Here is a 23020-nt window from a genome sequence, read left to right on the forward strand (position 1 = left end):
TGAGAGTGTAGTTACAGACCTGTGGACCCCCCATTTGTAAACCCAGAGAGTCCCTGGACCCCACTTTGAGAACCACTGCTGTAGAGGCCCTTCAACACGTGGTTCCAATGTGGATATGATTGAATGTTGCATTCATATATTGTATATATTTGTGAGAAATAGCCCCTTCCCACTTGTTTTGAAGGCAATTAACAGGCAAACAGTATTGAGTAGAAAACCCTGTTTGACGATCATTGTCCCTAATTTGGTAAAAAAAAAAAAAAAGAAAGAAAAGGACAATAAATTGTGTTTGTATTTGGCGGACCCTATGATAATATATATCTATAATATAGTCCTATATTTGTGTGAGTTTTGAATAAAATCTGTAGAAGTAAAAAGGCATGTTTTGACCAAAAAAAGAAAGAGAAGCAAACCTAGTCAGGCAGAAATGAGTGTGGCCAATATGGGAAGTTGTGTCATGATCAAGGGACTCTGGGTGGACGATTGTATGACCTGCTGCTCAAAAGTTACAGGCCAAAACATGAAGAGAACTGTTGTAGTGCCACCATTGAAAAACGGGTGGAGGTTCTTCCTTGGCCTACTGGATATGGGTATGCATAGTTTCATCAATCCAGTGGTGTCTGAGATTAGTTGTTCAGACACAGTTAGGTAGATGTGTACAGCAAGTAATACATAGTTTAAATGGTTATGAGCCATATTCATACACTGCTATCAGCAGCTCTGCTTCACCAACCAAACCAATGCAATATTCATCTTGCTAATCGGGAAGCAAAGGGCCTTTAGGTCTCACATAATCTGAGTTCCCAGAAGTTTTCGCCAGCTCTCACATACAAACGGGAGTGGCGAGGAACCTCTGGGCCAGAGCCCCTGTATTTGTGGGCGGGATGTAATTTACGCTCAGAATCTGAGCGGACATGCCTCTTACCGGTCTGAGAGCTGTGCAACTCGTCTAAAAAGTCAGACGAGAGGCAAACAGCAGTACACAACAATGGCGGCCGCAATTTCTCAAGGGGAAATTGCTTCCCGTCGATCCTATTTAGATGCAACACCCACTGCATGTGGATCCCGCCCCCTTTTCTTCATTGGCTATTGATTTGAATCACAACGCAGTGGCCGCGCCCCTGCTGTCCAAGCTCCGAAGCAATGCCTCCCAGACTAGGTCTCACACGATGGTCTCACTGTTGCAGCGTTTGTGCGAGTCATTTTCTTGACAGATGAGTTGGTAGCAACCTTTCCCCATTCTCCTCAATGACAGGGTTGCCCAGTTCAGGATCTTCGTTTTGTAGTTCTGCACGGGACAGATGCTCCACAATGCCCGTGCCAAGAGAATCACCCAGCACATTGATGGTGGTGCGCACGCGGTCTAGGAACCAATCCACCATGAGGATCAGTGTTATGCCCTCCATGGGCAGTCCCACCGATGCCAATACGATCACCATGGTAATCAGCCCAGCCTGAGGGATGCCTGCTGCTCCAATGCTGGCAAGGGTTGCCGTGAGACTGATGGTGATAACCTGGCCAAAGTTGAGGTCCATGTTATAGACCTGAGCGATAAAAATGGCTGCCACAGCCTCATAGAGGGCAGTACCATCCATGTTGACGGTGGCACCCACAGGGAGGACAAAGCGCGTCACTCGCTTATCCACGTGGTTGTTTTCTTCCAGACAACGGAAGGTGATTGGCAGGGTGGCAGAACTGGAGGAGGTGCCCAGAGCGGTGAGGAGTGCCTGAAGCAATCCTCCAATGAAGATGTATGGGTTCCTCTTAGTCACCAGGAAAAACAGCAGTGGCAGGACAAGCAGGCCGTGGATGAGAAGGCCCACGATGACAGTCAGAGTGTACATCCCAAGCTGACTTCCCACCTCTGTAAGGTCATTCATCTCCATGATCTTCCCCGCAATTAGGAACAGGATGCCCACGGGTGCATACCAGATGATGACGGCAACTAGTCTCATGATGGCTTCGTTGAGGCCGTTGAAGAATTCCATGAGCACTTTTCCCTGCTCCTTCATTTTGCTGATGACCAGTCCAAGGCATAGGGAGAATACCACTAGGCCCAGAACGTTCACGCCAGGAGAGGAACCTGCTACGGGCACTAGCTCCTCCACTGTCTCCACTACAGTAACGTTGTCCACAGTCACATTCGTGGTGGTTATGATCTTCTTGTACACGGTTTTGTACTGCTTGAAGCAAGCCTCCACCAGGTTAGGGGGGATCATGTTCCTGATGAGGTCCAACATGGCATCGGCAGCCTGTACCGGTTCTATGGTCCCACCAGAAACCTCAGGGCTGTCGCTGAGGACCTTTCCTGGCCTGATGACCACAACCAAGACGATGCCCAGGAAGACGGCGAGGAGGGTGGTCACCATGTAATAAGCCACTGCACGCATTCCCATCTTGCCCGATGATTTGTTGTCTAGAGAGGCGATGCCTGTGACCAGACTGGAGACTACCAGTGGTATCATCACCATCTGCAACATCCTCATCAGCATCTCTCCAGGATAGGAGAAGTACTTGATCTGCGATATCGTGAGGTTATGTGGGCGCAGAGCAAAGCCCAGGATCACTCCCACTATAACCGCAGCGATGGTGAACAGAACAAAGAGGTTCCTCATTAGGAAGTCTTTCACATTCTCCGCAGTGATGGAGCGGATCCTCTCCTTCATACTGTTGGCTCTTCGTTCCATTATTGCCCTTTTGGGAGAAAAATAATTGATTATTGATTGACTGGGCTCAGGGCCCTGTGCTGCAGTAGTGGTGTTCGATCAGAGCTTAACAACCAGTGATGTTTGCTCTTGTGATCGGGTGATGGCTTTGGTGACTACAGCAACGGTACTGAGTATAGTTATCAAAAGAAGCGCCTTTCGAACGCGTCTTCGAACGTCTTGAAGGTCGTCTCTGAGCGTCTTGAAGGTCAAGCGTCTATATCTGATGATTCTATATGATTCCTGAAGTTCCTACATCAATCTCAATGTGGAACTGGGAACGCACTGCTTTTATGCTGTTTGGCAGGGTTTACTCAAGCCATGATGAGGTCACAAGTCAGTCACGCCCAGATATGGAGCTCCATGTCATGACGGGTTTTAGCTACGTCCTTGTTCAGGTAAAGACCAGCACTGGTTGGGGGAGCTTGCCAAAGCACCTGGTCAAGGAGGGAGGTGTCGTGAGAAACACGAGTGGTTCAACAAGTTAATCACAGTTTACATTACAGCGGTGATTCTCAGAACAACATTTGATCTGTCTATTTTTTCAATCTAATATGGGACCCCGATCTCCACTTAAGATCTTCAGTGTTAATTTGGACTCTTACTGGTACAAATGTTTTTCCTTGGCCTCTAGGGAGTACACATACAAAGTTTTACACAGATCGGTGCAGTTATAGGTAAAAACACAAATCGGCCTGTTGTACCGTGTACAAGAAGACCATGAGGCTGATTTGAAAAACTTCAAATGGCATTTCTTCCTCGGTGCGAATGTGCGTGCAAAATTGCACGGAAATTGCACACTGTGTTCACGATTTAAGGTATTTTGTTCAAAACAGGCCACCCCTGCAAACTTTGGAAGCCATTCTTAGCTAATCAGGATGGAATATGAAAAATCTGAAAGACACATTTTGTTTAATGACTATAGAGATACTGTGTACTGATTTGCGTGACAAAATATGTAGGAGAACTGTCAACAAATGTGTTTAGCAAAAGGTGGGCCTCCATAACAGGCCCATGTGAAAAAATTGAAGCAGAGATTCTGATTTGTCGCTTTCGCTGCGATCAAGCCAAAACAGTGCTGGAGATTTAGCTACTCACAGACGGACGGATGGACGGAAACACGCACGCACGCACGCACGCACGCACGCACGCACACACACACACACACACACACACACACACACACACACACACACACACACACACACACACACACACACACACACACACACACACACACACACACACACACGTGCAACAAAAAAGAAATTACAGTACTCCTATAGATTTTGTCCAAAAATCCCGCAAATAGGTACACAGTATCTCTAAACAAAACGGGTCTTTCTTTTATGTGTTTGATTTTTCATATTCCATCCTGATTGGCTAAGATTGACATCTAAAATGTACAGGAGTGGCCTGTTTTGAATAAAATTCCGCAAATCATGAATGCAGCGTCCGATTGCGGTGAAACTTTGCACGCACATTCGCACTTTGTTGAGTAACAAATGCCCCCCTTTTAGCATTGCCCTATTATAGCGCCACCAGGAGGACGAGTTTTGCTAAACTTTATTTTTATATTCTAGAAATGTTGCCCAAACACCATGCAAATCGATACATATCATCTCTATAGTCAAGTGATCAAGAAGGTCCCGTCCCATTTTTCATATTCCATCCTGATTGGCGAATTTAAAACATTGCTGGCCAACAATAACGTGCCTGACCTGGCGGAGACCTGTGTTCCGAGGAGCACTTTTTCTAGTTTATATTAAATGTGGCGCGCATTTTAATGTTAACTCATTGACTGCGTATTTTGACGCATGTCAATCCAAATGCACACACCACCATTGACGTATGCTGGTGTTTTCAGTGTTTACGCTAGAGGGCGCTCTTTGCCAACCATCCTAGAACTCACAAAGAAGTGTACACCCGGAAATAACGAACAAATAACAAACCCAGCCCCGTCCAACATATTAAAGTATTTAGAAAAATACAATATTTTTTCTGTTTTTGGCGAGAACAAGCTATATTCAACAGCCACTAACTAAAGAGCGGAGGGTCGCGATGACACGCTTTTTCCCCCCGATGGAAGCAAAGACACTCCTCCGTCTTTTACGACACTCGTGTGTTGATCGTCCTGGAGCAAAATATTCTGTGGCTCTTGAAAGGTTAGTAAAAACACTCAAAAACGCTGGCAAGATTTTTGTATTTATTTACTCCGGGCAGTCAATGAGTTAACGGGTGCGAAATTTCCCAGAACATGAGTTTGTTAGATCATGGTACTTTCACGTTTCAATGTTCAATGATGCTGTAGGTTCTCGGTTTACCTATGATCCTAGATTACAGAGGCTGTGTTTACCTTGCTTACTGTATATGTAACTTGTAATTGTAAATTGTGTAATGTTCATGGGGTGCGAAATATCCCAAAATGTGACACTGTTTGTCTCATGTCCCAGACGGACATGCCTATGGGAGATGACTTGACAAAGGATTTTCAGTTTGTGGGGTAGTGTGGGTGATGCTATTTTTGGTTCAAACAGATTGAGTGAAAAGGTTGAAGCTCTGTATTGTGGTCATTGTTGTGTAGTGTTTGCTCAGTAATCCTGTCTCTCCAACTATTTAGTGAATGGAAAGTGCTGTGTGTGTGTGTGTGTGTGTGTGTGTGTGTGTGTGTGTGTGTGTGTGTGTGTGTGTGTGTGTGTGTGTGTGTGTGTGTGTGTGTGTGTGTGTGTGTGTGTGTGTGTGTGTGTGTGTGTGTGTGTGTGTGTGCACGCGCGCGCGAAAATAGCAGATCTACAAGCTCACAACGCGTCGCATCACGACAAGTTGTGAGCTTGCTGATCTGCTATTTTCAACTAGCCAAAGTTTAAATAGGGCTCAAGTGGTTAATGTATGCTTTGTAATAATAATCCAAATCTACAAAGTAACTAGTAACTAAAGTGTTCTAATCATTGTAGTGGAGTAAAAAGCATTAATATTTGACTTTTGAGATGTAGGCCTAATGGAGTAGAAGTAAAAGTACCACAAACTTTTACTTAATAAGCACTGTTAGTTACACTCCACAAGGAGTGTGTCTCCAGTCACCAGACACTAGCTTTGCCAAACACCAAAATCCAAATAAGAGACACCTGTCTAATAAACATGGATAATAAGGATAAGTTAAAATCTAACCGTATGCACAGTGTTTATCTACCTATACAATGGGATTGTTAACTCTCGCCGCTTCCGACGTCACACTCATTCCATTGTTTCGGACTAAACCTCCATTCTGTGCTATTCATGGTTACATGTCGCCTTTCCGACATGTTGCCTTTCCGACGTTAGCTAACCCTATACCTAACCCTAACCCTAACCGCACGCAGAAGCCACTAGTCGGAGTATTGAGATGTCGGAATGCAGACATTACCCCGCTATTCATATGTCGTACTTTGTGGTATGACTGTCGCACAACAAAAATACGGTTCTTTACCGGAATAGCATAAACTGTTTTGGTTAAAGAACCGTTACAAGCCTACCTATTATCCGGCTATAAACTGACCATGTTGTCCGTGAATACTGACAATGTTGCTGCAATGTTATTACCCAATATGTTCTTGCTCTCATCTTGGTCTTCTTCCTCGTCCTCACTGTCCAGCATTGGTACAGTCTCTATAGAAATAACCAAAATGTTAGGGAAACATTAGCCAAAAATAGCCGATCTACAAGCTCACAAAGCGTGGCCACACATGGTGAGCTTGTAGATGGGCTATTTTTGACCAAGAGACTAGGGGCCCCTTCTTGAGAGGCATCTTATGCCTAATCTTATTAGGTATTTTTTTATTATTTTGAAAACCTTTTAAATTCTACAAGCTCACGTGTTGATGTAGATCTGCTATTTTCAGTATTTTATAAGTTTAAAAAAAATACATAGCCCAATAAGATTATGCATAAGGTGCCACACAACCTGGTGTTAACAGGAAAAAAAAGTCCAAGTGCAGAAACAACTCAGGTTTAGAGGGTTTTTAGTGGCTTAGACCTGACACTTTAAGGAGTAAAAGTTGTAAGCTGTAAAATAATAATTCAAAAATCAATATACAATCGGGTGATGCTGAGAAATTAAGTATAGATACCTGTGTGAGTGATCTCCATGGTATCCAGCTTTTGGCGCTTGAGCACCTGCCCTTTTGCCTTTCTTTTTCTTTTCTTTTGTATGGCCTGCCCAACACCCATGGCCCTTATCAAGACAAACATTTGACAAATAATTATAATTTTACTATCATTATTATTTATGATTATAATTTACATTACCTAAATTGCCTTGAGGCAAAAGGGCAGGTGCTATCCAAACCATCCCGAACATGTTTGCCTTGGTCTGACCCTTTCGACATACTCTTATTTATCAAATGGATGGCAAAATCTCTGATTAGTGGATCACCTTATATATTCATACCACCCACCTGTCCTAGTCCCTCCTCCTCCTCATGCCCACACCTGTTGTGTTATGATAATGAGGGGGAGGGTATATTGTTACTATGTCACTAAAGGGCTGTTTTTCTATTGGCACGTTTGATCCTAAAGGTTTCAGCCTCCAGGTAGAAACTCAAAATAGTCAGAGAAGACATAAAACACCATAAAAACACCACCAGGGGGCTTAATGAAGTTCTATCAACCTCATAGACTCATGAAAAACAGAAAAAGTGCAAAACCATGGCACCACCTCTTTAAAATCACGAAGGGTAATTTGACCTTTGGGATACAAACACTTAAGTCATTGTGTCCAAAAACGTAGTTATACTGCACTTTGACTTTGTAGGGCAGTATAGGCCCTAAGCATATGAAATAGCATTAATAAAAGACCAATTAAAATCTCTGAATAAGTTGATATAGTTGAACTTAAAATTGTTGAATTTCTTGGTGATGTTGGTTAATTTCACTGGACGTTGGTTGTCTTCGGCCTGTTTGAATGTTTGATGGTGTTGGGATGTACAGCAGACACCATTAAAGTATTCGCCTTCATCGGTTTGTAGTTTGAAATTGAAATATTTTGTTTGTGTTTGTGTTTGCTGTTGATGCTAATCTTGATGGGTGTGACGTTAAATAGGAAGCCTGTAGCTGTAGTGTCCGCACAATGCCACCTAAACAAATCACAGGTGCTACTGTTTGTTAATTAGCTGTAAGCCACAGAATGTGACATTAAGAATGTCTTAATAGGGCTAAATCAGCTTCAGCTTCAGATCAATCCACAGGGGTTCAACCATGGCCGGATCCCGCGGGTTAATTTCATCATTAAATTATAAAATGAACCCGCGGGATGATGAAAGATTTAGTATCATCCCGCGGGTTAATTTTATTATTAAATGACCAAATGAACCCGCGGGATGATGCGCTAAAACCCGCAATATTTATATATAAAACTTATTTATTTATTTATATAAAACATTACATACAGAAATAGAATGAGAGCGCGAGATAGAAAGAGAGGCCGTGTCATGGCCATATAATGACAGCAACAATATATATATATATATAATAGTATATCTTGTGGATATCTTGTGGAGTTTCAACTACTATGCATCCCAGAAATATATAGCTTATACGGCTTTGTAATTTGAAATTTGTAAGTAAATATGGTAACTCATTTGTAGGCCTACGTAGGTTTATGGTTTCCCATGGACTATAGCCGTTTCACTCATGATGCAATTTCTCTTTCATAACAGATACATACATGTGCCAGATAATCCCCACACAAAGAGAGTAAAAAAAGAAAAGATGTTACTTTATTTAGTAAGACATGAGAAACAATACATGGAAGTACAATTCACAATACAAGGTTTCAGTCATTCAGTCCGACTTCACTGTATAGGCTAGTTGCCTTTTCATAAATGATATATTTTTGTACTTAAGCTGTCGTGAAAGTTTATAATATTTAGAGAAATGTAAGGTTTCAAATACAAAAGTAGTAGTTGTTGTGAAGGTTAGCAAACTGGACATTTAGACTGAATGTTTCCTGTATCCTCATCTTGCGCGTTGTGTTTCACCAGGTTTTATTTGTGTTGTTTCTCATAAGCGTGCATCCGTCTGTCAACAACACGCGCGCCAACAACACAGCAGTCTGTGCCTTGACTTCTGTGCGCTCAGTGCGCTCCTGACTCTCTCCCCAGCGCAGTGGTGTGTTCTACCGTCAGATGCTGTGTACGGCGTATACCTTGAGATTTTTTTTCGTCGCTACCGTATACCTTCAAAAACTGTTTCATCCATTGAAAACGCCAGAGCGTATACCCACGACCACGCGCATCGTATCGTAGCGTATACCTTCCGAAAAAAACTAGAACACAACACTGCCCCAGCGGCAACCCTATATTTATGCGCGACCAGCACAAACATTGTCGCATAGTTGATGACGTCTGTGTCCACTGGCGAAGCACTATGTGCATGCCGCCACCTATAGGATCGGGGGTATATATGCAAGTGTTCTCGGGCGCGTTAGAGCCTTGGCCAGTGTGAATGCGGGCCAGCCAAGCGCACTCGGAAACGGAGCGGTCTGGAGTGCGCACCTGAAACCATAGTCTGAAACCGCCGTCAGAGTCTAGAGGCTGTGACAGCAAAGGTCACCCCTGAGACTGGGTTTAGTTTGTGGTTTAGTTTGTGGGATAGCTAAGTCCCTGCTCTATAGCAATAATTACTATGAGAATGTTGAGCTATTTAGCACTTATTTTAAACAAAGCACCATCAGTACCTTCTCTATACCTTCTAAAATCTATAACAAGTAATAGACGGACCAGTGTAGTTGTTTTGGTTAATCAAACTTTTTATTATAAATCATAACTATATAATTCCTATTCACAATGTGTATTCACATATTTACACATCAGGTTTGTCGCTCCTTACAACAATAATCAGAAAGTGCTTACAATTGAAAATGGCAGCAGTCGTGTGGCAAAAGCATGACTAATACTCTTTGCAATCGCTAGAGGATATCAGGGTAGGCCTAACTGAGGTTTGTGGAGAAAAAAAGAAAGGAAAAGATGACACCTGACAACTGACCTAAGGCAATGTCATCATGCTCAGCTGATGATACCATTTAGTGTCATAAGTCACCCGTTCCATGACATACGTGTGGTGAAATCACAGCTTAGTGGCTAGAGACAGAGCCTGTGTCTTTTTGAAGGACAGCAGGATGGCAGGGCTGGCATGCAAAGCCTTCTTCAGGTGGAGCAGGCCCAGGCACTGGGAGCGAAAGCGCGGGTCAAAGAAGGCATACAGGAAGGGGTTGAGGCAGCTGTTAACGTAGGCCAGGCAGGTGGCGTAGGGGTGAGCCAGGAGGAGGAAACGTAGGAAGGCACATGAGTCAGGAGCCAGGTTCAGGTAGGACAGAGCGTCAGCACTCTTCAGCACATGGAAGGGAGTCCAACAGGCAGCGAACACCACCACCAGTGTGGTGATGGTCTTCAACAGTCTCCGCTTACGCCGGTCTTCCTTGCGCAGGCCGTGGAAGTGGCGGGTGACGGTGCATCCGATGAACCAGTAGCACACCATCATGGCCAGGAAAGGTAGAAGAAACCCCAGGACCGAGGAGCAGAGGCTGAGACCGGCCACCAACAGGCTCTCTTGGTGCTTATCAGTCACCACCAGGCTGAAGTCCATGACGCAGGAGGTCCGGTTGCTTGTCTCGTCATGTTTGGTGGTGCGGAAGATCAGAGTGGGGGCAGCCAGTAGAGCAGACAGAAGCCACATTACTGTCAGGGAAGCCCTCATGTAGCCCCGGGTACGAAGCTGTGAGCTGGACATGGAGGAGAGCAGGGATGTTATAGTTAATTAAAACTAATGAAATAACAAAAACAATCATTAAAAAGATTAACAAAAAATAAAAACAAGGCTTTATTTAAAATAGATAACTAACTGAAACTGTATTGTTTTTTACTAAACTAACTAGACATAGAGAACATGTGTGTTTTTTTCTTCAAAAACAGTGAAAACAGCTGATCTACAAGCTCACTTGTCACATCGCAACACATTGTGAGCTTATAGAGTGGCTATTCTCGCACTGTTTTCTCATTGATTTACTTTTTTCGACACAAATTAAGCCTTTACTACTAATTAACTAATCAAAACTAAACTGAAATGTAAAACAAAAAAGTCAACACAAAATGACACACACACGGACGGACGGACAGGGGCTAAAACATACTCTCTCGCCATGCCTTTCGGCCTGGTGGAGACAATAAACTAGAAAACCCACTTTTGAAAACTAATCAGAACTAAACTGAAATTGAAAACAAACAAGTCAACACAAAATTAAAGTCAAAGTCAAAACTAGTGAAGAAGTGAAAACTCTAATCACCTTGAGGAGGAGTGTACGATGGCCAGGTAGCGGTCGTAGCTCATACAGGTGAGGCAGTAAACGCTGGCGTACATGTTCAGATGGACCATGTAGCTGCTGATCTTGCACAGAGCCACTCCAAAGGGCCAGTGGTAGCCCATGGCAGTGTACACTGCCCACAGAGGCAGAGTGAGCACAAAGGTCAGGTCAGCTACAGCCAGGTTGCTGATGTAGACGTCAGCAGTGCGCCGTTTGCCCTGTGCTCTCCATACGGTGAAGATGACCACTCCGTTTCCAGACAGGCCCAGGATGAAGATGAGCATGTAGAGCACTGGGATAACAGAGTATGAAGGTCCCCACTCTGAATAGTCACACATGCTGGACGTCTGGTTCTCCTCATAGTCATAGTAATCATAAACACTTTCATTTTGCATCTCCATCTCCATTTGTTCCTCTGTGATGATCCGTTCTTGTATTTGAAATCTGTTAGGAAGTATTTAGTCTTTGTATAGGTTCAAATTAACTTCACAATATCCAATGTGAAGAAAGACAAATATATCTGATGGAAGTAATCCCAGGAGAAGTTGTCAGCACTCTGAAGTGTGTTTGTTACATCTGAGTGGTCTGGTCTTTATATACCCTTGATGCACTGTATGCCCTCCTACTCCTAGGACATGCCCTAGCCCCTCCCCCTAGGACATGCCCGACCTATTCCATTCTCCTAGGACATGCCCAAACCCTCCCGGCTAGGACATGCCCTAGCCTAATCCATTCTCCTACCTAGGACATGCCCTAGCCCTTCCTTATAGGACATTCCCTAGTCCATTCTCCTTGGACATGCCCTAGCCGTAGCATGTTTTTTTTGTTAAAGTGTTTGAACATTTGAACATGTTCAAAATGTTTTGGATTATTTACTCAATTTTGTATGGATTTCTTTCCGATATAGACTTCCATCTTGTTTACTTTGGTCATATCTGCTGTGACTGTCTCTGTTAACTGACCAGCTTTCAGTTATCACTGCCACTGTATTGACGGTGTGTGGTTTGCATGTGCTCTGTTGCCAGTATCGTGACTTGCGAGGGCCATTCTGAAAGAAGAGGAGACAAAGCTTTATTGGCAAGGTAGGCACAAACCAAGATATAAAGTCTGATTAAAGGTGCAGTAAGTGATTTTGTTTTCTTAAAATAAGTGTTAAATAGCTCTGTATTTTGATATGCTATTGAGTGTTTGTTCAGTAACAGGAGTGATCCCTGTCTATCTCTTTAGTAAACAATAAATACATTTTCAGGTCGGGACGCCGATTTTATCCAACCAGGAGAAATAACTAATACATTCAGAATACAATATAAACAAGTGAAATGGGAAGGGATGACACAAAGAAGTGAGCAGACAATATTAGAATTGGAACACCATCAAATTGAAGATGACAAATGGGTGAAAACTGGCTGAAATTGTCAACCCACCAGAAAATGTATTTTCTGTTTAGACCAATGGAGAGACAGGGAGACCAATGTTTCTGAACAAACACTCAACGATTACTATCAGGAATCAGAATCAGAATCAACTTTATTGTCACATCACAGGTTTACAGATGTAAAACAGTGTGTGAAATTTGTTTCTGTGCAAGTTCCATCGTTTTTGTTATTTCCATAAAAAAGGGAAGGAGAGGGGGGTCAGGGTTGGGCAGGATTTAGAGCTTTAACGTTTTAACAAAACACTTTTTCTTTTAACCCAATAATATAACTTATCCTTCCCTGCCTTTAACCCAGTAAGACCGGGAACGCATCTGTGTGTAATTTTTAGATTCCTTTGGCTATTCAAAAATAGCAGATATACAAGCTCATAGCGCGGCACCGAGTGCACACTGTTGCTTGTAGATCTGCTATTTTGTTTTTATTGTGAAAATGTGTGCAAATCGTAGAATATATTATTTTTTTTAAAGCGAACTTTTGTAACTCAAATCTTATTGCTTCTGGGGGATTCTACAAATGTCTTCTAAATCCTAACAGTTTTTTGAAAAAACGTATGTTGCTATAATATCAGTGGTTCTCAAACTTTTTTCATGTCAAGGACCACCCAAAATAGCATTTATTTGGCCGTGGACCTCCATCTCAAAATATATTGTTCCAGGGACCCCCCCAGAAGCCAAGATTTGAGTAAAAAATGTTTGCTTTAAAAAACTATATATATATTCAAAGTTTTTTCAATTTTCAAAAAAGAAATTCAGCACTCAGTGCCGCGCTATGAGCTTGTATATCTGGTATTTTTGAATAGACAAATAAATCTTAAAATGACACGCACAGATACGTTTCCGGTCTTAAAGGGTTGAAGGTGCATTCCGTAACCTTTAGTGTATGTCCTCCACGCGGCTCACCTGTGCAAGTATCAACATAACTACTGGGCGGGGGATAAAGTGTGCTTTGACTTTGACTTTGTCAACCAGTAGTGGTCCCACCCGACCACAGGATATACAGTATGTTTCAATAGAAAAGCAGGTTAGACCAATTACAACCACCTCAGTTGTGTTAGTTATTTTGCGTTAACAATAACAGATTTGTCAAAAGAACATTTGTATTCAGTAAATCGTTGCAGCTTCAAAATATGAGACAAAATATGGAACCTGTTTTAATTGATGCAAACATGCAACAAAGCAGTGTATACAAATCAAGCCATCTCTCTCTGCCCAAGACCTTGATCAAGTCATCATTATCACTCTGCTTGGATTACTGCAACAGGCTCTATGCACAGCAGCCATATTGGAAAGAAATTGGGCCTCTTCCTTACTTCCTTCACAGGTCTTACCACTTATACTAATTAAGGCTCTGTTCCATTTAGTGATAGCACAGTTGTTCTCAAATTTCAATTTCAAGGATGACTTGCAATTAAAAGTGTGCAAATGGAACCAAATTACACCCTCACAGGTCCATTTGGTTCCATTTGAACACCCTCAGAGTTACACATCCGTGTGTGTGTGTGTGTGTGTGTGTGTGTGTGTGTGTGTGGGGGGGGAGGTTATAACACAATGTATTTTTCAACTGTCAGTTAGGGGTTAGGGTTACAGTCATAATAATGTTCTCTGTTTTGCTCCCTGCAAATTAATGTATTCATTATAACTGCAAAGTTATATTAAAATTGTAGTCCTGCTATATTTGCTGAGAAGTTCACCAGGGCTTTGTATTTAGTTGTCTGTAGCCTGCATGTTTAGCATGTACAGTGGCAGCCATGAAACAACAACTATTGAAATGTAAATGTTGCAGTCTATTCAACGAGGTGTGAGAAGGAGCCTGCATGGACTAAACACTTGTAAAACAGCCCAGCTCATGGGTAGAACAACCTGTAACATGTCCACACATGCTGGTCCATAGGTTGTTTAATAATAGTGTAATAATCATTTCACCATGGAAACTGCTTAATCTTTTTGCTGCATCATTGTTTGTGATATCCTGAATATTGTGTCATTATGTGCAGTATGCTTCAGTGATGGTATTGTGATTCATAACATAGGCTTGGAGCACTATCCTTGTTGTGAGTTTAATGCACTCAAGCACATGAAATGAGATTGTTTTTTTTTGGGGGGGGGAACCCCAAATTACAGGCAAAGTCATGGTACATTTTTGTTGCCCTTGTAAACACAGTTATTTTTTGGGGAACATTCAAATCTCTTTTTTTGTTGGGGAAATGGCATTTTCCCATGTAGTTGTTGAGAACACAAAGTCTCTCATAGATGCCTACACCTCCTTTAAGAATGCAGAGGGCATTTTTGCGGGCAGAGGATGTACATGTGGCCGTGCACCCCACTACCCACGATGACCCCAGAAGGGTGACATACTCCTATTATATTGACGGGCGGTAGTGGACTTCAAGGAATTGTATCCGTTGAAGGCCAGGCTCCACTACCTCTTCCACTCCAAGGTCCTTGGGATTGGGGCCCAAAGGCACTGGCCCATCCTGAAGAAGCATGTGGAGTTTTGTGAGTTCTCGCCAGGGGTTCTGAGGGAGTGGCACCTGCATGCCCACAGCGAAACTATAGTATGTGATCACACACCAGCGGTAAAAAAGAAGGTCTCAATTGGTACCAAAATTCCTGCTAATATTTGTACAATACACTTTCCCTAGCCCCACCTACCCCTCGACTTTAGTCACTACTCAGTCACTATTTTTTTTAAAAAATTGTTTTGTTATATTGCGTTTTGGGAAGAAAAACTATTGATAACATGCAGATGCAACATCATCATACCCACAGGGCACTCCTCCTCGTCTATGTTAACGGGGGCTGGCACATGAACTTGTCGCTAGGCCCTGCCCACAGACAGCTAGTGTCCAAAGTGACCCCCCCCCCCCCCCCATTGAGGAACAATGAGCAAGGGTAGGTCCTAGGAGGCAGAGGGCTTGGGCATGTCCTAGGATGGAACTAGGGCATGCCCTAGGAGTGGGAGGGCATGCAGTGTATCAAGGGTATATAAAGACCAGACCACTCAGATGTAACACACTTCAGAGTGCTGACAACTTCTCCTGGGATTATATCCATCAGAAATATTTGTCTTTCTTCACATCGGACATTGTGAAGTTAATTTGAACCTATACAGAGACTGAATACTTCCTAACAGATTTCAAATACAAGAACGGATCACCAGAGAGGAACAAATGGAGATGGAGATGCAAAATGAAAGTGTTTATGATTACTATGACTATGAGGAGAACCAGACGTCCAGCATGTGTGACTATTCAGAGTGGGGACCTTCATACTCTGTCATCCCAGTGCTCTACATGCTCATCTTCATCCTGGGCCTGTCTGGAAACGGAGTGGTCATCTTCACCGTATGGAGAGCACAGGGCAAACGGCGCACTGCTGACGTCTACATCAGCAACCTGGCTGTAGCTGACCTGACCTTTGTGCTCACTCTGCCTCTGTGGGCAGTGTACACTGCCATGGGCTACCACTGGCCCTTTGGAGTGGCTCTGTGCAAGATCAGCAGCTACATGGTCCATCTAAACATGTACGCCAGCGTTTACTGCCTCACCTGTATGAGCTACGACCGCTACCTGGCCATCGTACACTCCTCCTCAAGGTGATTAGAGTTTTCACTTCTTCATTAGTTTTGACTTTTATTTTAATTTTGTGTTTTCAATTTCAGTTTAGTTTTGATTAGTTTTCAATGCAGGTTTTCTAGTTCATTTAAAACATGTTATATTATTTGTAAAGGTTTAGTTTTTGTTAAGTTTTGTATTAGTTTTAATGTTTAGTTTTGTATTGTAATATGGGGTAGTAGGTAGGTAGTTAAAAAACATATTTGTTATTAGTTATAGATCAGCTGTTTACACTATTATTGAAGAAAAGGCTTACGAACGAAATATTGAACATGAACAAACTAAAACTAAGTACATTTTCTCTATGATTCATTTGTTTTGTAAAAAAAACAATACAGTTCCAGTTAGTTATATATTTTAAATAAAGAAATGTTTTTGTTTTTATTTCAGTTAACAATTTAAAAAATATATTTTTTTGTTATTTCATGAATTTTCGTTAACTATAACATCCCTGTTCTCCGCCATGTCCAGCTCACAGCTTCGTACCCGGGGCTACATGAGGGCTTCCCTGACAGTAATGTGGCTTCTGTCTGCTCTACTGGCTGCCCCCACTCTGATCTTCCGCACCACCAAACATGACGAGACAAGCAACCGGACCTCCTGCGTCATGGACTTCAGCCTGGTGGTGACAGATAAGCACCAAGAGAGCCTGTTGGTGGCCGGTCTCAGCCTCTGCTCCTCGGTCCTGGGCTTTCTTCTACCTTTCCTGGCCATGATGGTGTGCTACTGGTTCATCGGATGCACCGTCACCCGCCACTTCCACGGCCTGCGCAAGGAAGACCGGCGCAAGCGGAGACTGTTGAAGACCATCACAACACTGGTGGTGGTGTTCGCTGCCTGTTGGACTCCCTTCCATGTGCTGAAGAGTGCCGACGCTCTCTCCTACCTGAACCTGGCTCCTGACTCATGTGCCTTCCTACGTTTCCTCCTCCTGGCTCACCCCTACGCCACCTGTCTGGCCTACGTCAACAGCTGCCTCAACCCCTTCCTGTATGCCTTCTTTGACCCGCGCTTTCGCTCCCAGTGCCTGGGCCTGCTCAACCTGAAGAAAGCTTTGCATGCCAGCCCTGCCATCCTGCTGTCCTTCAAAAAGACACAGGCTCTGTCTCTAGCCACTAAGCTGTGATTTCACCACACATATGTCATGGAGTAATGAACTGCCTCCAATTGAACAATGCAGAAAATCTAAATCAGCTGAGCATGATGACACCTGGGTGACTGAAAAAAAAAAGTAAATTGAGGATCATGTTGTATTAGCTCATTTTCCTTTGTGGCTTTCAGTCGAATGAATTTTTGAGGCAAAACCAAACTTCTTAAAACAAGGGTATATTTGGGACACAGTGTAATGTGTGTCAAACGGACCAATGGACACCTTCTTTTGGTATATGATGGAAAGTGTAGCGGTTGGAACTCTGATGTCTTCTAGCTTATTTAAAGTGTATTAGTCATGCTTTTGCCACATGACTGTTGTTGTTTTCATTTGCAAGCACTTGAGGTGCACTTCCTCTAATGGGATGTGTATACACCAGCCAACAATATGTTGTGTTGGTGTAATTATTATTATTTTTTTCAGTCAACAAGAGGTGATTTAGAGTCTGATTATTTTTGTAAGGAGCCTTGGTGTGTAAATATGTGAATACTCATTGTGAATGTGCATATATAGAGTTCATCTTTATAATTTGTAATAAAAAGGTGGATTAACCAAACAATAATTGCAGGTCTGTCTGTTACTTGTTGTTTCGTCTTAAATGTACTGTAAGCGATGTTGTTTTCTTAAAATAAGTGGTAAATAGCTCTACATTCCATATTATAGTAGGCTAATCACTTCTATACACCAGGGGTGTCAAAGACTTAGGTCTTCTAGCCTTTCCCACAAAATAAACCCAGTCTCAGGGTTTGCTGTCACAGATAGATTATACAATTAGATTTGTATTATATTTTTGGCTTAACAATAGGAATGTTCAGCCTCATGATAATGTCTTACATACATGTAAACAGTCTCTCCTGTATCTGGACAGTTATGAACTCCTAAAAAGTCACAATGTCTCACAAGAGCCGTATCAACGAATTGTTGATACAACAGGTAAATCACACTCCTCAGTGCTGGTATCGGTTGTGCCATCAGCTGTCAGTCAAAAAAAAACAAATAACAGCCACAAGAAAGCACTGTCTTATCATCAGTGTAATTATAAATTCCACGAGCTTCTGCCAACAAACAGGCCTGATGACGTTGGTTAATATAATACTTGAACAAGCGGGAATTGATGCTCTTGATCAATCAGATTAATAGTGCGTTAGAGAGGGTAAAGCAAGGTCTTGGATGGAAGTTAGTAGGATGGGATTGGTTGAGAAGAAGAGTGTTGAGTGATACACTAAGCTGTGTCTGAGACACTCTGTGAATTCACCTTACAGGATCAATAGTCTAAATATCAATCAATCTATTTGTGTGTCTATCTATCTGTGCATATATCTATATGTGTGTCTGTCTGTCTATCCATCTATCTATCTATCTATCTATCTATCTATCTATCTATCTATCTATCTATCTATCTATCTATCTATCTATCTATCTATCTATCTATCCGTCCGTCTGTCCATCATATATATACATAAACATGTATGTCCGTCCATCCATCGACCTGAGAGAGAGAGAGAGAGAGCAAGCGAGAGTGAGAGAGCAAGCGAGAGAGAATCCTGATTATTTAATAATGGCTTAATTACAGTTAATATGCCATGTTTTTCCCAGTGTATTATGCCATGGGCAGTATAAGAATGATTTAATCAGAACAATAACATGTCCTCTTGGCGTTAGAGCATTGTCTAGTTTTACCATAGAAACATCACACAAATTAAATCAGTCCTTTTTATAGCATGGCAGTGTGTGTGTGTGTGTGTGTGTGTGTGTGTGTGTGTGTGTGTGTGTGTGTGTGTGTGTGTGTGTGTGTGTGTGTGTGTGTGTGTGTGTGTGTGTGTGTGTGTGTGTGTGCGCATGTGTGTGAATATTCTTCTCATTTTGTGAATTGAAATTATCAGATCCACTGTCTTGCCATCCCTATCCATTATGTTGATCATCAATATGATAAACAAACAGGAGAAGGGCGCACGCCAGTATTTATGAGGTGCTGCTGACCTTGGTAAATAAGTCTATAAGTGAAGAAAAGGCTGCACACTCATAGCTACGATGCAGGATCATTTATTGATACCAACTTTCCACCTAGAAAGAAGAAGACTTTTCCAGGTCGAAACGTTGGACACTTTACCTGTCTGTGTCCCTTAAATGCCAATGGACATTTGTGTATGTATCTGTCTGTGTCACTGTTATATTTCCCATATATTCAACTGTGTTCTGAAATTTTACATTTTCAATTATACTTCCCTGAAATTTTACATTTTCAAAGCTTAACTGTTTTGCTCCCTGTAAAGTAATGTATTCATTACAGCTGCAAAGTTAGATTAAAAAGTGTTGCCATAATTGTATGTATCCAATGCACAGCAGTCCATTAGGGCTCAAGGGATTTATATTTAGTTAACTGTACATGTTTCAGCCATGAAACAACAACCGTTCAAATGCAAATGCTGCAGTCTATTCAACTTGGAGTACACTGGAGCAGTGTAAGAACGACCCTGCATTGACAAAACCATTGTAAAACGCCTCATGGGTATAACAACACATGACATGTCCAGACATATGGTTCATAGGTTGCAGTACAAATGTTTATGTACTCTTAAAATAATCTAGTAATTAATTTAAACCATGGAAACTGCTTAATCTCGCTTGAAATCTTGTTTTGTCAATGCTGCGACATCATTTGTGATAGAAACACATACACAAGCACCGCTACCAGACAGAAAACCCACTGGACAAAACCAGATGATAAGAAAACAAAAAAGAAAGCTACCTGATTTACTGGAAAGAGTCAACCAAAAGTCATAGTAAAATTGAATGCCATTTGGCCCTAAATAGAGAATACACACTAGCACTGTGACTGACTACAGACTCAATGAACACAGCCTTGCAATAGAGAACAGAAAGACCTGTGTCTCCCAAGGGAAGACAGACTATGCACCCACTGCACACAACGTGTGGTGGAAACAGAGCTACACTTTCTAACCACCTGCCCACTATATCAAGACATCAGGGACACATACTTCCCACAGATTACAAACACCCAAAATGAGTTTGAAAACATGACCAATGACAACAACAAAAAAAATGCTACGGTTAGGGCATGTCCAAGGAGAATGGACTAGGGAATGTCCTATGAGGAAGGGCTAGGGCATGTCCTAGGTAGGAGAATGGATTAGGTTAGGGCATGTCCTAGCCGGGAGGGTTTGGGCATGTCCTAGGAGAATGGAATAGGTCGGGCATGTCCTAGGGGGAGGGGCTAGGGCATGTCCTAGGAGTAGGAGGGCATACAGTGCATCAAGGGTATATAAAGACCAGACCACTCAGATGTAACAAACACACTTCAGAGTGCTGACAACTTCTCCTGGGATTACTTCCATCAGAGATATTTGTCTTTCTTCACATTGGTTAATAAGTTAATTTGAACCTATACAGAGACTAAATACTTCCCAACAGATTTCAAATACAAGAACGGATCATCACAGAGGAACAAATGGAGATGGAGATGCAAAATGAAAGTGTTTATGATTACTATGACTATGAGGAGAACCAGACTTCCAGCATGTGTGACTATTCAGAGTGGGGACCTTCATACTCTGTCATCCCAGTGCTCTACATGCTCATCTTCATCCTGGGCCTGTCTGGAAACGGAGTGGTCATCTTCACCGTATGGAGAGCACAGGGCAAACGGCGCACTGCTGACGTCTACATCAGCAACCTGGCTGTAGCTGACCTGACCTTTGTGCTCACTCTGCCTCTGTGGGCAGTGTACACTGCCATGGGCTACCACTGGCCCTTTGGAGTGGCTCTGTGCAAGATCAGCAGCTACATGGTCCATCTAAACATGTACGCCAGCGTTTACTGCCTCACCTGTATGAGCTACGACCGCTACCTGGCCATCGTACACTCCTCCTCAAGGTGATTAGAGTTTTCACTTCTTCATTAGTTATGACTTTTATTTTAATTTTGTTTTGACTTGTTCTTTTATTTTTAAAGGCTTAGTTTTTGTCACATTGAAAAATTGAGAAAAATGTGATAAAATCCACTCTATGCTCACGTGTCACGATTTGACACGTGATCTTATAGATGGCAGTTTGAACTGACATATGGAGAAAGTCTAAAGCTAAGCACATTTTCTCTATGATTAGTTAGTTTAGTAAACAAACAATACAGTATCAGTTAGTTCTCTTTTTTTAAACAAAGCCTTTTTATTTCAGTTTTTGTTATTTCATGAATTTGAGTTAACTATATACATCCCTGTTCTCCTCCATGTCCAGCTCACAGCTTCGTACCCGGGGCTACATGAGGGCTTCCCTGACAGTAATGTGGCTTCTGTCTGCTCTACTGGCTGCCCCCACTCTGATCTTCCGCACCACCAAACATGACGAGACAAGCAACCGGACCTCCTGCGTCATGGACTTCAGCCTGGTGGTGACAGATAAGCACCAAGAGAGCCTGTTGGTGGCCGGTCTCAGCCTCTGCTCCTCGGCCCTGGGCTTTCTTCTACCTTTCCTGGCCATGATGGTGTGCTACTGGTTCATCGGATGCACCGTCACCCGCCACTTCCACGGCCTGCGCAAGGAAGACCGGCGCAAGCGGAGACTGTTGAAGACCATCACAACACTGGTGGTGGTGTTCGCTGCCTGTTGGACTCCCTTCCATGTGCTGAAGAGTGCCGACGCTCTCTCCTACCTGAACCTGGCTCCTGACTCATGTGCCTTCCTACGTTTCCTCCTCCTGGCTCACCCCTACGCTACCTGTCTGGCCTACGTCAACAGCTGCCTCAACCCCTTCCTGTATGCCTTCTTTGACCCGCGCTTTCGCTCCCAGTGCCTGGGCCTGCTCAACCTGAAGAAAGCTTTGCATGCCAGCCCTGCCATCCTGCTGTCCTTCAAAAAGACACAGCCTCTGTCTCTAGCCACTAAGCTGTGATTTCACCACACATATGTCATGGAGTAATGAACTGCCTCCAATTGAACAATGCAGAAAATCTAAATCAGCTGAGCATGATGACACCTGGGTGACTGAAAAAAAAGTAAATTGAGGATCATGTTGTATTAGCTCATTTTCCTTTGTGGCTTTCAGTTGAAGGAATTTTTGAGCCAAAACCAAACTTCTTAAAACAAGGGAACGTTTGGGACACAGTGTAATGTGTGTCAAACGGACCAATGGACAGCTTCTTTTGGTATATGATGGAAAGTGCAGCGCTTGGAACTCTGATATCTTCTAGCTTATGTGAAGTGTATTAGTCATGCTTTTGCCACATGACTGTTGTTGTTTTCATTTGCAAGCACTTGAGGTACACTTCCTCTTATGTGATCTATATATACACCAGCCAACAATATGTTGTGTTGGTGTAAATAGTTTTTTTTTTCCCAGTCAACAAGAGGTGATTGAGAGTCTGATTATTTTTGTAAGGAGCCTTGGTGTGTAAATATGTGAATACTCATTGTGAATGTGCATTATATAGAGTTCATCTTTATAATTTGTAATAAAAAGGTGGATTAACCCAAAAATAATTCTGTCTGTTACTTGTTGTTTCGTCTTAAATGTACTGTAAGCGATGTTGTTTTGTTAAAATAAGTGGTAAATAGCTCTACATTCCCATTATAGTAGGCTAATCACTTCTATACACCAGGGGTGTCAAGGACTTAGGTCTTCTAGCCTTTCCCACAAAATAAACCCAGTCTCAGGGTTTGCTGTCACATATAGATTATACAAATTTATTTGTATTATATTTTTGGCTTAAGAATAGGAATGTTCAGCCTCACGATAATGTCTTACATACATGTAAACAGTCTCTCC

At 42.6% G+C, this 23020-nt stretch overlaps 3 protein-coding genes and 1 pseudogene across 4 annotated transcripts; 2 read left to right on the forward strand and 2 right to left on the reverse strand.

The window, feature by feature from the left end:
- Positions 1-1162: 1162 nt before the first annotated feature.
- Positions 1163-2687, reverse strand: LOC311051609 (excitatory amino acid transporter 1-like; annotated as a pseudogene). Its single transcript has one exon. The product of its transcript is annotated as an excitatory amino acid transporter 1-like (transcript).
- Positions 2688-9806: 7119 nt separating this feature from the next.
- On the reverse strand, positions 9807-11441 carry LOC311051611 (apelin receptor B-like; the record flags this gene model as incomplete). Its single annotated transcript, XM_084066191.1, has 2 exons — positions 9807-10461; positions 11023-11441. 2 exons carry the CDS (start codon positions 11439-11441, stop codon positions 9807-9809), a joined length of 1074 nt encoding a protein of 357 aa, XP_083922317.1.
- A 4210-nt stretch (positions 11442-15651) lies between these two features.
- LOC311051612 (apelin receptor B-like) lies at positions 15652-17215 on the forward strand (the record flags this gene model as incomplete). The annotated part of the gene is made up of 2 exons (XM_084066192.1): positions 15652-16070; positions 16561-17215. The coding sequence occupies 2 exons, from the start codon at positions 15652-15654 to the stop codon at positions 17213-17215; spliced, it is 1074 nt and encodes a 357-aa protein (XP_083922318.1).
- Positions 17216-20714: 3499 nt separating this feature from the next.
- On the forward strand, positions 20715-22147 carry LOC311051613 (apelin receptor B-like; the record flags this gene model as incomplete). The annotated part of the gene is made up of 2 exons (XM_084066193.1): positions 20715-21133; positions 21493-22147. 2 exons carry the CDS (start codon positions 20715-20717, stop codon positions 22145-22147), a joined length of 1074 nt encoding a protein of 357 aa, XP_083922319.1.
- Between the last annotated feature and the right edge of the window lie 873 nt (positions 22148-23020).

Source organism: Gymnoscopelus microlampas (assembly GCF_963454915.1).
Source record: "Gymnoscopelus microlampas genome assembly, chromosome: 9".
Lineage (NCBI taxonomy): Eukaryota > Metazoa > Chordata > Actinopteri > Myctophiformes > Myctophidae > Gymnoscopelus > Gymnoscopelus microlampas.